This window comes from Eptatretus burgeri, chromosome 16, assembly GCF_056783735.1.
Source record: "Eptatretus burgeri isolate ZD-2024b chromosome 16, Ebu_testis_v1, whole genome shotgun sequence".
Classification (NCBI taxonomy): domain Eukaryota; kingdom Metazoa; phylum Chordata; class Myxini; order Myxiniformes; family Myxinidae; genus Eptatretus; species Eptatretus burgeri.
The window spans coordinates 34,484,917-34,502,094 of NC_140976.1; the positions used below are offsets into that span (position 1 = coordinate 34,484,917).

Sequence of the window (17,178 nt, forward strand, 5' to 3'; positions counted from 1 at the left end):
TTATCTCTAAATTATCGAAACGTTCTGTGTACGTTACTAATATGTTATGCATTTTTCCATCTCGTTATAAATACGCCAAAAACTGAAAAAAAACATCAATAGTTTAGAGTACGCCAGTGTTTTACATACATTTTGATATGTTGCCATACGCTGGCTAAAACGTCAAGGTGTGACAGGGCCCTTACAAGGGGTTTAAAACAATCATTTTCTCACAATTCACAAATGTTTTGAGACACCACCTATTGCCATCTCTGAGAGGGAAAGGGTGAAGGTGGGAGGAGGGAGGGAAAGAGAAGGCGAGAAGAGGGGGGGAGTGGGGTGGGGAGGGAGGATGTAGGGTAAGAGGTGGAATGAGGGAGGGGAATAAGTGGGTGGAGGGACCCGGGATTTCCTGGCAATGCCAGGAACCTTTGCTAGTTATAAATAACGAGAGAAGAGTCAGTGTCGAGAATACACAACTAGTATGCTCTTAATATGCCTGGTGTTGGCTTAATGATTAGGGTGGTGGGCTTAGGATCCTAGGATCATGAGTTCAAATCCCAGTCGCTGCTTAATTAATACCAGGTGGGGTTGACTCTGCCTGTCATCCTTCCGAAGTTGGCAAAATGAGTGCCAGCTTACTGGTATCCTGTGATGGAGTGGCGACCTGTCCAGGATTGTGCCCAATAGCCAAGGAGACTGCTTAGGCAGCACCAATGCTCTGCACAGAGAATGGTCCCAATGGATGGATGGATGGATGCTCTTAATGTCACAATATAGTCTTCTCAGAGAAAGGCAGAACAAGAGAATGATATAAGAAAACAGCCAATTCATGTCAAAAAAAGATGGAGATTTTGGAAAAACAAGAAAGAAAGCAGTATAATGTGGAAACTGAGTTGATTGTTTTTGCAAATTTTATGTTTTGAGTAAATTTCCAAGTTTTGAGTAGAGTCAACCAAACTCCAGCATACATTTTTAATTATGTTGGGCCTAATTCACTGTCTGCTCATTTTAGCATAGAGTTGTTGTTTTTATCATTAATTTTGAAACTGTTTCAATTCTCTTTTTTCGAAAGGTTATATATTTATTCCAGAGTCAACTCTTGCTCACACGTGTGTCGGGTAAATGAAAGGTATTTTCTCTAATGACGTGGCTACAGTGAACAATCAGTACAGATATAAAAAAATATGATAAGGATAGACAAACATGCTCGACTCAAGTGTCAATTCTTGTTGTACAAGGATCAACAGGGTAAAAGCAACTTAATACTCGATAGATCTCATCATGAAAATAAAATAATCTCTTATGTAATACTCCCAATCAAAATAGCTACAATTAAACTCCAAGGTTTACATGCATTCCACAGCGGCAGCCAATAAAATTCTGGGTATAATTCTCAGCTGGAGGGTGAGGCTCATGGCCTTCTGTCTCTTTATAGAGTGATGAGTATATTGTCCTCTATCATCCCTCCTACTGTGTCCTTATTCCCTCTGTGTCTCCACAACACCACTACCAGGCCAAACCATCCACACTCATTCATAACTGTCCTCCTGGTGCTCACCTCCACTGTTTTGTCTCCATTTTCTCCAGATATGGAATTACATATCTCTCTCTGCATCTGTATCATCCTGTTCCAACCTTCGAAGTTCATGATGAAGCTTGAAAGGACATGGTGGAGTTTTTCAGTTAACTGTGATAGAGCCAATTTGTGTTTTCAATGAGCTACATTTATGGTGTCGATTTGAACTGTATTTGAGTATTCATCCCAGGAAGTACAATTGTATGGACGAATTGGCACCACAGGGGACGCCACAGGGAAGGACCACTACCATTTTCTCTGGAAGAATTTCGATGGGAATAAAGTGTTGGCATTCGTAATGCCACTCAGATGCCAGCAGCGGAAAAACAATTAAAGAGTGCAGCATGAAAAAATATTGCATTTGCTTTTTGAAAACACGCATTCCTGTGACTTCTAATTGTACTTTCGGCAAATTAGGCTTTATGTAGAGACAACTTAAGGTAAATCAGTCCGTTCGAAACGTTCAGTGGATAAATATGCTATCTTGAGAAAAACAAACATGTCTTTCTTTCCATTTACCTTTTCCAGGGGCTTCTTGAGACTGTCTAATCTCCCTCCACCCTCAAAGGATGCAAGCATATGGTGCACCAGATCATCTCCTTTCATCCCCTATACTGCCCACTATCTTCTCTATCGATATTAACCTGAATAACCAAACCCAACCTGCAATTACATGCAGGTCACTGAGTTTCCACCCCTCCTCTCTCCTCTTCAGTCCGACACCTGCATCGTGAGAGATGGGGTTTGGCTATCGTGTGTGTGTGTGTGTGTGTGTGTGTGTGTGTGTGTGTGTGTGTGTGTGTGTGTGTCTCCAGACCATAACATTTTTACTATTTGAGCTTTTGTCATCAAATTTTTGAACAAACCTTTATTATGAGAATATGGAAAAGACTAATTAATAATTGGGTTAAAATGTCAAAAAGCAAAGTCACAGCAAGTACAAATAGCCTTTACTCGCTCATCCGCTACGCGTCAGGGTAGCGAGACAGCCAGGTTTTGTAATCGCTTCCGTGTTTCTTTATTTTGTCCATTTGCATTTTGAGATGCTTTCTCGTTTACCATTTGAGCTTTTCTAAACAAATTTTCAACAAATCTTTAAGATGAGAAAATGGAGAACACAAAATCATAAATTTTATCTTTTTTTTTTAAGCTGTTGTTTTTGTCAAATTTGGTTAGAATACAAAACAAAGGCGGATGGGCTTTGAATTTTGGGATGCTTTCTAGTTCTTCCATACATCACATTTGTATCTCACATTTATGTGGTTAACTTTTCAATACATGTATATTTTCATTTATTCCCCTAAAATGAGGACACTTTGTAAACCTTTCAAACTCTCTATTGACCTGTACTGTAATTCATAATGTAGTACATCGACCTACCAGTATCTTATTGGCTTTGCATTGCACCTGGCTAAGATTACTGTGCATCCTATTTAACACAGCATCCAGATGTTGTCTCTGTGATATTTAACCCTTCACTCATTTTCTGAAGGTTTGATAAAATGTAATCTTGTAATCCTGTCACTGAACTAATGTGTGATGTGGCTGTTAGTCATTTCTACGCAAGACTGAATAATCAACAAAACATTTGGGTCTTGTTTCATATTACACCATCGATTAGTTCCCTACAGCCGCTATTGTGTTTTACCTGCCTAACCTATAAATCGTCATTAATTATGGCATGAGGAAATGCAGGAAAGAAATATAAAAATAAACTTCCACAAAGATTTAAAAAAAAACAATAAAAAACTCTATGCATGCGTATTTTGTGTGCTTTTTTTGTCTGTTCCATCCTGATCTGTTAAGTGTGCCAGCTATTCCACAAGCCTCATTTGTGTTAAAATAAATAAATAAATAACTAACTCGAAAATGAGTCCTCACCTGAGGTCCTTCATTTCTAACCACCATAATTTACAGAACCTTAAATAAGGTTCAATTGAACACATAGAAAGCTAGAAAATATAATTTGCCCCAGATATGTTGATGGTAGATGTCAACCCACTTTTACGTTGGAACTCGATTAAAGAAATCTCCTCAATATATGATGTTCTCAAAGTTAATGGTTGCCGACCCCCAATTTGTATTCTGTCCTAGTCTCTAAGAGGGAGTGACAGAGAGAAAAGAGAGACAAGTAGAAGAGAGACAACATCAGATGTTTCTACCTTGAGTAATGGTGTACAAAATGTTCTCAATCGGGCACATGATCTAAGACCTTTGACCTGTTGAACTCAAAATCGAATTAGTTTATCTATGTATTACAGTTCATAGTTGTGCCAAGTTTGGATGAAATATCTTCATTGTTTCACAGATTATCACGGTACTAAATATATTCAATTAAGGGTCACATGACCTGAGACCTTTGACCTTGAGAACCCAAAAATGAAATCGTTCATCACTGTATCACAGTCAATGCTTGTGCAAGTTTGGGTGAAATCCCTTCAGTGGTTCTCAAGTAATGGTGGTATTAAAAAAACAAAAAAAAAAACAGAGGCACACATGCACAAACAGCTGAAGAGCCAACCCAAAAACATAATGCCTCAGGCTTTCGGCGACAGGGGCATAAAAAAACTTTTCTGTTGGATGCCATAAATTTTTCAACTTGAGGTGTAATGCAAGGTGAGATTCTCCTTCATGCTTCCTTTTTGTTTTAGAAACACTTCAGAACCACCCCCCCTCCAATCTTCATGTATAGCCTTTTGGCTGCTGGTTGCATCATTGGTTAGGGGCACGGCTGTGCCACTGTTGCAGTGCTCTGCTCATTTCACCGACCTCAGAAGGATGACAGGCTGATTCAAACCCCTGGTGTTAATTCGGCAGCCAACAGGGCTCAAACTCAGGACCCTAGAATCCCAAACCACCGCCCTAACCGCTAAGCCAACACCAGGCTAACATCTCAGAAGAAAGTGAACTTTAATTTTTGTATTTTCTTTTAAAGTGGCATCTCTTACATAAAACACTTTTCATATTGACCAACTGTTGTTGGGATTGTATAACATTCCTGACAATTTGAAGGGGATCAAAGCTATTGTCACCATTCAACCTGCCTATGGGCTCTCAAGTTCTGCAATCTTACTTCAATGCATCCAAATGACTGTTCTATTCAGGGGATTTACTCCAGGATGCTTCGATCAATGTGTGGAGCAAAGTTTAAAAACCAACTCCGAGACCCATTCACTTTACTAATGCCTCTGTGAGCCAGGGCAAGAACAGCATTGGAACCTGTCAAGACATATCTCGATCTATGATCTTCTCAAAGGTAATGGTTGCATACCCTCAATTTGTATTCCATTCTCGTCTCTAAATGTTCGACTTGCCTCTCCTGTGAGTACACAACAGAGGACTTGTCTGAATATCAAACAATTATTCTTGTTTATTTTGTGGTAATTACCTGAGTACCAGTGACAATAAACATGTGTGAAGGTTGGTTATTTTGGCCCAAGATCAAGTTCCCTGACTAATCAGGCGAAACCTACATTTTCATAATCAAGCATCCCCAAAAGGATAGAGGCAGAGGCTAATAGTTGTAGGATTTGTTTCTACAATTAATGCCCCGAATATTTTTTTATGGTACCACAGAGTTTCTTCGACCCCCTCGGAGTACTACATTTCCAAGCTGCATCTGGCCCTTCAAAATAAAATTTTGCATCAATAATATGAATAGAGAGTCTGCAGGGCTTTCATGATGTTTTGACCTTGACATAATTTTAAGGTTATGTCCTAATTGGAAACATTTAAACATTTTTCACCAAAACTCGACAAAGATTTGTCCGATCAGAATGAAATTGCCCTTTCTAGCTCGCAAAGAGCATGGCACATTTATGTTTAATTTACATCATACCCATCCGGGTTATAAGTCAAGGTCTTACACCGCGAGGAGTATGAACCACCATTTAGGTTTTTCTCCCTTTTTTCTGCCAATGTCCGAGGACTTTCAGAATTAAATTTAGAATCAATAATGGGACTAAAACGTATGTGGGTTGACGTAAAAAATTTTTGATCTTGCCCTACTTGCCCTAATTTTTTAGGATCATGACAATAAATATTTTTCACCATAACTTGACAAAGGTGCATCCAATGAGAATGAAATTGCCATCTGTAGATAGCCTCAAGTGAGGCACATTTATGCTTCATTTACATCATACCCCTCCAAGTTAAAGGTCAAAGTCAAATAGCGGTCTGAAAAAAAATAACGTTTTTTGTCATCGCTCAATTTTGCCAACATGGAATATCAAAGGCCACTTTGCCTTCCAAGATGATCTTGTATAACAACAGTGGATCATTCTGCACTGAAATTGTGCATCTGATATTTGATTAGTGTCTTTGACCTACTTTTTGGATTAACTTTCTAATGAATAAAAAACATGTTTTTGATCATAACTTGAATAATTTCCCTCTGATTTTCATGATATTGAGTTTAATGGATAGATTTGAGGTGGGGACACATTTTTCTATCACAATCTATTGATCCCTAAATATATCCTAAATGTTTAATCTATCCCCAAATGTTTAAGGTCAAGGTCATGTGGTGGTCTGAACAAAATATGCCAAATTGGAATGTGGGCCAAGGGTAAGTTGCCGGCGATTGCCAATGGTAAGCCTCCCCCAGCTTACCCTTGGTGATCGCTTTGTGATCACAGATATCTAGTTTGCTTGTTACTCGTATTATTCCAACTCTAAAATAAAAACCTTGTCCCTTGTAAAACGATGAAGGCCTTCTAATGCTGACGAGTTCAGGTAACTCAGACTATTCTTCCACCTGGACTCGGTTCTCACACCATTTGCTACAAATCAGTGGTTGGCTCTGCAGGATATTGTGGCTTCATTGGCAAACACTCTTTAGAGCATATTTTTGTATGCAATGTTGAAGCTCATGGTGGAGCTATAATATGGAACGGATCAGGATGTAACAGTATGAAAACAACAGTACAAAAGCATACCAATAGCAGAGATGAGGGACAAAATAGAGGGAGATTTGGAGAAATATTGGATGGAGGGAAGAATGAGGGCAAGGGGAGAACACAGGTGGTGAACATGGATTTCATCTCAAACTCCCAGGAAGCAAAAACTGTAAACTCGGAAATAGGTCAGCTTGGGGAGGGTTTACAGGGGTAGAAAATAATATGGTTTTGGATGGGGGATGATCTTAGATAGTGGTGAACAGCTTCCTTGAAGACCTGCTGGGCAGAATGGGATTTAAGAGACAGTGAAAGTTATTTCCACAGGCAGGGGAAAAAAAGAGGAAAGAATGAGTGGAGGTGAATGAGCCTCTGTTGTTTTCACCACCTCTTGTCTGGTCAGGCTTGCTCTGCTTGCTCTCAACCCTCTGACTGTCCCAAGCTCTTCCGTGATGCACACATTCTTTAAATAACCCCCTCGTGGTTAAAATTCTCAAATTCAGGCTTACTTGCATATAGTGAGACACTCACCTATCCCACTTTTCCCTCCAGTGCTTCAAGATGGCAGTTCATCACCATCTCATGCTATCCCCCATTCCTACCCAATATATACCCTTATTAACTGCACCTCACCAAACTATCATATTTGCAGATTATTGTGTTTCCTCTTTTAATGCTCGTTCATTATATTACTTGTTGAGTCCATATATGTGGGACCACTGTCAGTTTCTTGTCCTTTTTGCCCTTTGTCATTTCGCTCTTTTATAAGCTGAGGCTTTGCGTAAAAAGTAATAAAAGTATGATATTAAACCACATTTCAATCAACCAGTACTCCTAATTTCCGAACAATAATCATAGCCAGTTGATATATAATTATGGCATTGTATTATTTAATACACACACTGGCCTTTTAAGTCTTTGGTATGTAAAATAATTCTCAAGGTGGCTTTTTCTAAACCTCCATCATTTATCAAAGATAAAAATGGTAAAAAGATAAAAATGGTAAAAAGCCAATTAGAGCCGAAAGTACAATGTATACGTCAATCAACATTGAGCTGCAGATATTTAAAATAAATAAATCCAGATAGTTAAATAAACAAATCCAGATATTTAAAATAAATAAATCCAGATATGTAAAATAAATAATAATCATCATCAAACCATTCCTTTCATGCCATAAAGGTGCATAGGGCTGCTGAAGCAATTTAATTGCCAAGGAGTACAGTCCTGGACAGGTCGCCACTCTGACGCAGAATTAAAATAAATAAATCCAGAACTTAAAAATAAATATAAGGGTATGTTCTTTTGAACATATGAGTCCCCTAGGACCACCAGGTGGCGCCATGAATAGATACACAGTGGTAGGTGCTGCCGCTCGGCGAGTAGATGTTTAGCAGCGTCATCATGGTTGGCGTCTCGCAATATAATATATTAGCGCGATTAAAAATACCGTCTTTTCCTCGCATCTTCATGTCTGTCAAAAAACCAGTGTCAAGGTGCACAACTACAGCTCATAACCTATCCATTGAGGTGTTTTTCGCCCCCCCTGCTTTCCCGTTTTCACGCCACTGTCCACACAAAATTCATCAATCAATTCTATACAGAGTCTGGGGACTCAAATCGTCTCCAGATATTTAAAATAAACAAATCCACCAGATATTTCAAATAAATAAATCCAGATATTTAAAATAAACAAAGTCTCCAGCTATCTAAAATAAATAAATCCAGATATTTGAAATTTATGGTCTCAAAATATTTAAAATATACAAATCCAGATATTTAAAATAAACAAATCCAGATATTTAAAAGTCTCCAGATATTTAAAATAAACAAAATCTCCAGATATTTAAAATGAACAGATACAGATAGTTAAAATCAATAAATCCAGATATTTAAAATAAACAAAGTCAACAGATATCTAAAATAAATAAATCCAGATATTTGAAATATACGGTCTCCAAATATTTAAAATAAACAAATCCAGATATTTGAAATATACGGTCTCCAAATATCTAAAATAAACAAATCCAGATATTTAAAAGTCTCCAGATATTTAACACAAACAAAATCTCCAGATATTTAAAATAAACCAAGTCTCCAGATCTTTAAAATGAACAAATCCAGATATACAAAATTAACAGGTCAGGTCAGGTATGGGAGCATGTGCCAGAACAGCGCGTCGCTGCGTCCACTTTCCGCCGGTACTCCAGGGGCCTCCGTCTGGCCATCCCCCAGGCAGATGCCAGGCCCATCCCCATCTCCTTGAGATGATGGTCAACCTGCTGCAACCATGAGGCACGTGGTCGGCCCACTGGCCTCCTCCACTCATGAGACTCCCTCACTGAGAGAATCTGGTGAGCAGGATCAGCGTCAGGAAAACGAGCCACATGTCCATACAGCCGCAGCTGACGCTCACGGACTATGCAGGTAACAAATCTCATCCGAGTCTCTCTCAGCAACCGCTCGTTGGACACAAAATCCGACCAGCGATAGCCAAGGATTCTCCGAAGAGACCTGGTACCAAAGGAATTAAGTCTCCGTCTCAGATCCTTGGTCAAAGTCCAAGTCTCGCACCCATAGAGCAAGACTGGAAGTACCAAGGACCTGAAGACTCGGACTTTCGTCCTCCCGCACAGGTACCGGCAGCGCCACACCCCATGATCCAGTGAATCCACGACTCCCCAGGCCCGACCCAGACGTCTATTGACCTCCGGCTCACAACCTGCGGAGACATGAATATCACTGCCAAGGTAAGTGAATCTATCCACGACCTCAACATCCTCACCACAAACAGACACAGACAGGACAGCAGCATCCAAGATGTCACCGAAAGCCTGGATCTTTGTTTTGACCCAAGAAATCCGTAATCCCAACGGCTCCGACTCCTCATTCAGCACTCGAGGGCCCCCAAGAGGATGTCTAAAGTCTCCGCAAAGATGACTGCATCATCTGCAAAATCAAGGTCCGAGATCTTGACATTGCCAAACGATGCACCGCAACTTGATCTCTCCGACATCCTCCCAAAAATCCAGTCCATACAAGTGCTGAAAAGTGTGGGGGCAAGTACACATCCCTGACGAACTCCAGTAACAACTGGAAATAAGTCAGAGGCGGTACCACCACACTTCACAGCACTCTCAGTACCAGAGTAGAGTTCAGACATCAGATCGATCAGTTTCGGTGGCACCCCACGAAGACCAAGAATCCTCCAGAGGACATCCCGATTCACTGAATCGAACGCTTTACAGAGATCAACATAGGCTGCAAGCAGCCCCTGCCGAAACTCTCGTCTGCGTTCGGTGAGGACACGAGAGTGCAAGGATACGGTCAATCGTTGACCTCTTTGGTGTAAAGCCTGACTGCTCTGGACGCTGGTGCTCAAGCAGATGGTGGCGAACCCTATCAAGAATTATCCGAGCAAAGACCTTGCCCGGCACTGAGAGCAGCGTCACCCCTCGGTAGTTGTTGCAGTCTTGGCGATCACCCTTCCCTTTCCAGAGAGGGACAACAAGGCCCCTCTTCCAGTCAGTTGGGATGATGCCTGTGTTCCAGGCAGAGCACAAAACTGCATGCAACGACGCGAGTGCAGCATTTCCACCAGCCTTGAGAAGTTCAGCATGGATGCCACAGATCCCTGGAGCTTTGCCCCGTTTCAACTGGTTCACCGCAGCCCGTGTTTCCACAAGCGATGGTGGACCACAGTGATTCGAGGGTCAGCAACAGGGATTGTAACACCCTTGACGTCCAACTCGACAGCTGGGGGATCAGCCTGGTACAACCGCTCAAAGTAACCGGCCCAGCGGGCCTTCACTTCATACTCCTCTGTCAAGAGCCTACCACTCTCTCTGCTCGAACTGCAGTGCTCCGAGGGATGGGCTTGGATGAACGTAATGCGCGAATTCCCCTGTAAGGCGGGACGAGAATCACCTGTCCACAGGTGATGCTCTACCCCTCACAGATTCCTCGCACATAGGCCTCCTTGTCCACCCTCAGTGCACGTACAGTTTTACGCCTCTGCTCCCTGAACAGCTCAGCTCTGCCATTCAGCCTGGCCCTGCGACTCTGGTCAATGGTATCCAGTGTCCCTTGAGAGACAAAATTCTTCTTTGCCCTGCGGTGAACTCCAAGGCATCCACCAGCAACATCAAGGACGGTGGTCTTGAAGGTGCTCCACAACTCTTCAGGACCCCCAAAGCACCCAGACCCCCAAGTGTCCACTCAGCCTGTTCGCAAACTCCTCAGCTACTCTCTCATCCCTGAGCTTGGCAACATCCAGCCTAGGCTGGGATGGTACCATTCTCCAGGATTTAAGGTGCAGCTTTAGAGTTGCTACAACAAGCCTGTGGTCAGTATTGAGGAACTGAGCACTCGGTAGACCCTGCAGTTCTGGATCATCCTCCAACGACCGTCAATGAGAACATGGTCAATCTCCTTTGCCACACCGCCAGCGTTGGAATACCAAGTCCAGCGATGAGCTTAGGCGCTGAAACCATGAACCAGCCACCCTAAGTCCATGACTTCTTGCAAAGTCAAGGAACTTAGTGCTATTCTGGTTCATAGTTCCTGACCCATGGGGACCAACACACACCTCATAGCCATCCCTATCAGTTCCAGTCGATGCATTGAAATCCCCCAAGACTAGAAGTGTATCTCGTCTGGGGCACTGATCAACCACAGACTCGAGTGTGGCGTAGAATGCATCCCTTCACGGTAAGATCACTCGCCTCAGTCGGAGCATAAATAGAGACCAGGGAAATGACACCTAAGGAGTGACGAATCCTTAATCTCATAATACGCTCGTTGACCGGTGTTACCTCAATTATCATTGGGGTCAGCTTATTGGACACAGCTACAGCAACTCCTTGGGTATGGTAACCATCAGAGCGACCAGACCAATAGTAGGTGTAACCACCCACCATTATCTCGCCGCAATCCGGTCTCCGAACCTCAGAGAGAGCTGCAATCCCGATGTCCAAACGCTTGAGCTCAGATGATAACAGAGACAGGTGATCATCCTCTCTTAGGGATAGGACATTCCAGGCACCCACCCGAAGGGACCGCCTCAGGTTAACCCAAGGAGACCGCCGTCTGGTGGACGACACCTCAGCACCACTCCGACACACTCTCCCGCAATCTGACCCAGGGATGTTACCCCGTGGTTTCCCTCCTATCAAAGATTGGGGGTCCCGAAGGCTTTGCCCCAATCCCATCATCCGGTGAGCTGCCCTGCGAAGGGAAGCTGCACAGGAGGTACTCCCACGGAGTGGGTTTTCAGATTTTTTTGCGTTTTTGCGTTTTGCGGCAATTAACAAATGCAGTTATTGGAGTGCAGTTTTGCAAAATGCAAATGCAGTTTTGCGGCAATTTCAAAAATTAACAAATGCAGTTAAAAATAACCAAAGTTGCCAGATATTTAAAATAAACAAATCCAGACATTTTAGGAAACAAAGTCTCAGATATTGAAAACAAAACAAATTCACCAGCTATTTAAAATAAACAAATCCACCAGATATTTAAAATAAATAAATCCAAATATTTAAAATAAACAAAGCCATATATTTAAAATAAACAAATCCACCAGCTATTTAAAATAAACAAATCCATCAGATATTTAAAATAAACAAATCCATCAGATATTTAAAATAAACAAATCCACCAGCTATTTAAAATAAACAAATGCACCAGATATTTAAAATAAATAAATCCAGATATTTAAAATAAACAAATCCAGATATATAAAATAAACAAATCCACCAGATATTTAAAATAAATAAATCCAGATATTTCAAATAACCAAATCAAGATATTTAAAATAAACAAAGCCAGATATTTCAAATAAACAAATCCACCAGCTATTTAAAATAAACAAATCCACCAGATATTTAAAATAAATAAATCCAGATATTTAAAATAAACAAATCCAAATATATAAAATAAACAAATCCACCAGATATTTAAAATAAATAAATCCAGATATTTTAAATGAACAAATCCACCAGCTATTTAAAATAAACAAAGCCAGATATTTAGACTAAATAAATCCAGATATTTAAAACAAATAAACCCAAATATTTAAAATAAATAAAGCCAGATATTTAACATAACCAAAGTCACCAGATATTTGAAATATACAAGCAAATAATGAAGTGAACAAATAAATAAAGCTGCCACATATATATATATATATATATATATATATATATATATATATATATATATATATATATATATATATATATATATGTTTTTAGCATGCATAATGCATACCTGCTTTAGAGAGTGGAGCGATGTGAGAGCCTTTGTGGTGGCCAAGAGCACAGAAGGATGAGTGGTGCTTGCACGCAGACCTAACGTAAGGCCAGAAACAAGCTGCACACTGAGTTTGGACAAACTCACAGGATTTTCACTAACCGTCACTTGGTGCTCACCCAGGATGGAGTCTGAGAGTGGTGAAAGAACCTGTACAATGTATCATGGACAAATAAAAACAAAGAACAAATTTTAGATTCTGTTTTGTAATTTGCTTATTCAACAAAAACACAATTACAGTGATTTTTTGGATGAGGTTAGCATCACGTAATTAAGGTGCAATCAGAGTGATGGTATGGATTTCACTTTTGGAAAGGAGAATTAATCAGGCAGCGATATTCGTGGAGACGCTATGATGACCGTTTGTTACAAACCAAAAACGAAGGCTTTGTGATACTGAAATGGAATGCAAAATGACTTTCAACAAAATTAACTAAATGTTTGAGTGGGTAATGTGGATGGCAGGGGAGGGGGGCATGAGATGGGGTGGGAGAGTAATGTGAGAGCGAAATGGGGATGGTGGTGGAATTGGGGAAAAAGGTACCAAACAATTCCAGAAAAACTAAATGGTAATGGTGATACAAGCTTATTTTAATTCGTTTTAAGGCTTCAGTCACTCCTGGAGTGCCCCCAAGCTAGTGTTCGAGGCCTAGTCCTCTTCCTGATCTTCATAAATGATCTTTCTGAATCTATGGAAAGTCCTCTTTTTCTATTTGCTGATGACTCCACCGCCTGCCATGATATCCCTCATCCTTCAAACAGGCAGGCTCCAGCCTCTTTTGTCATCACAAGATGGTCGATAACCCTAAATATGTCTTTCAATGCTTACAAATCTCACTCTCTCACAATCTTGATCCGAAAGCACAATATGGCAAACCCTCCTATCCACCTTCTTAACAACCCTCTTCAGGAAGTTAAATCATTCAAACTCTGGGGTCTCACTTATCATTATCAAAGCCATTATTCTTCTTTGGAAAACTACATTTCAAAGTTGGCCTCCAAAGCGAGCCACGACTGGCCATCCACCATCATACAAAGTCCTTCCTTGGCACACCTGAACTCCTATCCACCTACAAGGCCTTCATCAGCAGCTTCATGGAGTACTTCTCTCCCCTACGGGCTAACTCTACTGTCTCACACTTACTCAGCTTGACAACATGGAAAACAAGGCTTTGAAGATTACTGAAATCTCCCACGATGAAGTTGAGTCAATGGGTTTATCACTTTGCCATTGCAGACAGGTAAGTGGGCTATCTGTCTTCTCCCGCCTCCTTTCTGATCTTTCAACCTCTGCTCTTTCCATGCTTTGCCCCCCCCAGGTTTCTGAGGGCACACACGGTCCACCATCAACCCCCTTCTTGTGAAACTACCTAAATCCAGGATCAATGCTCACCGACCCTCATTCGTTCCTCTTTTCCCCCCACCTGTGGAACCAACTTCTACATTCTCTTCAATCTCATTCCTTCCTCTAGGCCTTCAAGCCAACTGCTCATCACCATCTCAGATTGTCCGCAATCCAAAACCATAATTGTTTCTTCCCTTGTTAACCTCACCCACCACCCCAATCCCTCCTCCTTTCAAATTTCCAGTTTCCCCTCCTGAGTTTCCTTCGGTATCCCTATGTACCTCTCCTGTCCCTCATTCCTCTCCACACCCGTTGTTTGTCAAAGTCTGCCTCTATATTGGCCCACAACTCTGCTGTTGGTGTTTCTTCCCTCTCTCAACTGTTCTTTTTATCCTGCTGTGTCCTGATCTGTTCAGTGTACCAACTCTTCCACGAGCTTCGATTATGTATACAAAATAAATGGAGAAATAAATAAAAATCTCGGTAGGAGGTGTACTCACTTTTGAGCTGTCTGGTAATTGGCTCTCTCACCAGTGTTGTTGAGTTTTAATAAACCCATACCCTGTTTGATATCCCCCACCTTACTGATATCCTTCCTCACACAATATTCACATCTCAACCACAGTCTACCTCTTTTCCTCCTACCTTGCTCCCTCAACTAAAACACTCTCTTTACCATTCTCTTTTCCCCCAATCGGCACCAAGTGTCCAACCCACTTTTTATAAATCTCGCCATCAAGCTTACTTGCACACCAATCTCCCCACTCAGTTAATCCATCCTCCTTCTAACCACCCTCTTCATCTTGGAAATTTTCCTGACCAAGTTGTCCCCGTAGACCTGCAGCCTCTGTTGTTATCTCCCCATCAGTGTCACCGTCTCCAGACCACAAAGGTAGGCTGGCGTGACACAAGACACTCGAACATTCTCTTTCAACGTCCTAAATATTTTTCTGTTTGCCATCAATCCCTCCACCCTCTTCCATGTATTCCCACCCATTTGTATCCCACTACGCAACTCTGCCTCCAAATTACCATCCCCGGTCCTCCCCCCCCAAGATACTCAAACCTATTTTATTTACTGATCTCCATCCCGTGTAACGTGATATGAATTTCCTTTCTCTGCTGCATGACGCAAATCAATTCCATCTTCTCCATACTCATCTTCAATCGATAATGCCTACCTTTACTCCCCCAGTACGTCCTACATCTCCTGTTTACTCATCTTCAATCCACAATGCCTACTTCCACTCTCCCAGTATGTCCTACATCTCCTGTTTACTCTCTGCTGCAACAGCCAGATTGGCCACACACAACTTCCATAGAATACCCTTCAAGTTTACCCTTCCTGCATACCAGCTCCATCACTATGATGAAATGAATGGGCTGAGAGAGCTTCCCTGCCTCAATCCGACGTTCATGCTGAACTCCTCTGACATGTACTCCAGTCGAGTAGCGAAAAGAGTGAAAATTATCAACAGAGATGAGTTCCACCCAGCACACAACATTTTAAAACTTCTCCGCTTGGGTAAATGTTACTGTTCCATCAAGACCTTCTGTAATCGCTTGCACAACAGCTTTTCCCCAACTGCTATCCACACCCTCAATTAATCTATGTCTAAAGTTTTTGTGAGCATCAAAAGAATGGTTGTGGGATATTTTAAACCATGCCACTTATTTCATCACCAAAATGTTGTTTTATGGCTTTCTATTCACAATTAATCTATTTCTTATTCAATGTTATTTTTAAGCATGCACTGTCAAAGTACTTCTCATTGTATGCACATTACATACATATGACAATAAACTCATTATCATTAAGAAGCACTGTCCAGAAAATTCTGATTCATATCCAAAGTTTGCTCTTTAAGCCACACGGAGATAATCAAAGCCACTGGTAAGTTGATGCACATTTATTTACGGGTTTTTGAAAAGGGGCTCGCAAACTAATTCTGCCATTTCAAGTAAATTCTTGATAAGGATAGCCCTCCATCTGTCCATGAGATGTTAAAGATGATTAGGGATCTCAGCCTGTCTAATTCGTTCCCCAATGTTGAGATTTGTCTGAGAATGTACATGTGCATCTTTATGTCGAACTGCTCAGGGGAAGGATCTTGTTCCGTTCTGAAATGGGTGAAGAATCATCTGCGATCAACAATGGGCCAGGAAAGACTGAAGGTATGCAAGTGCCATGTGTCTTAAAAAGCCGGATGATGTGCAATGCCGTGCTGTCTGTATCATCAAGGCCCCTCCACAGGAATTGGATATCGATCCCCTATCACACGGGAGAACTGTAGTAGGTCTGGGTCTGATGTACAGACTGCACACAGAAGAAGTTCCAGCACTTCAGAAGACCATGCTACCTCCATCATGGATTTCATCAAGGTTCACCAGAGCTCGTGCTTCCATTGGAAGCTATGCTGTGCTGGCAAGACTGAGTCTGAGACTGGAGGTAAGAATTCCTGGACTGGACTGGAGGCAAGCAAGATAGGTCTTACTGGCAAGACTGAGAGAGTGAGAGTGGTCACTGGTCACTTATTCAGCATGACTGCTCCTATATGCCTGCAATAATACGAGTGTAGAACAGTTTACCAGATGCCACTGGAGGTCACCCAACAACATCTGGGATCAAGGCTTTCTGCTCCAGAACACACAAATATCTTAAAGTCTAATACAGTACACTTATGATAATGTTGTTTTGTGTGTACGATTCTATCACCCTGTTTTTCTTTTGCTGTTATTATTCTCTCACTTGTATTTTTTATACTCTGTGCTTTCATGGTACAAGTGGGAAATGTTTTTGTTTTGTGCAGTGCTTATCCCTAAAAAAAAAAAAAAATATATATATATATATATATATATATATATATATATATATATATATATATATATATATAAAGAATACCATTAGTCACTTGCAATTGAGAACAGATTCATAACATCCCTGTCATTTAATGGCATTGCCGAGGAATTCTCCATCAGAAAGACACGACGGCTTCTGTGATCCAACATCAAACAGGGAAGAAATGATAACTTACCGGTAATTACCTCCGCCACTGAAGGTGAAGGAGGTC

The 17,178-nt window shown here is 41.2% G+C and overlaps 1 protein-coding gene across 1 annotated transcript in view; it reads right to left on the reverse strand.

Moving 5' to 3' along the window:
- Positions 1-17,178, reverse strand: part of LOC147010848 (transmembrane protein 132E-like) — a 611,930-nt gene that overhangs the window by 54,563 nt on the left and 540,189 nt on the right. The window contains exon 8 of the mRNA XM_085859633.1: positions 12,721-12,912. Coding sequence (XP_085715759.1) covers positions 12,721-12,912 — 192 coding nt within the window. The remainder of the gene's footprint in view (positions 1-12,720; positions 12,913-17,178) is intronic.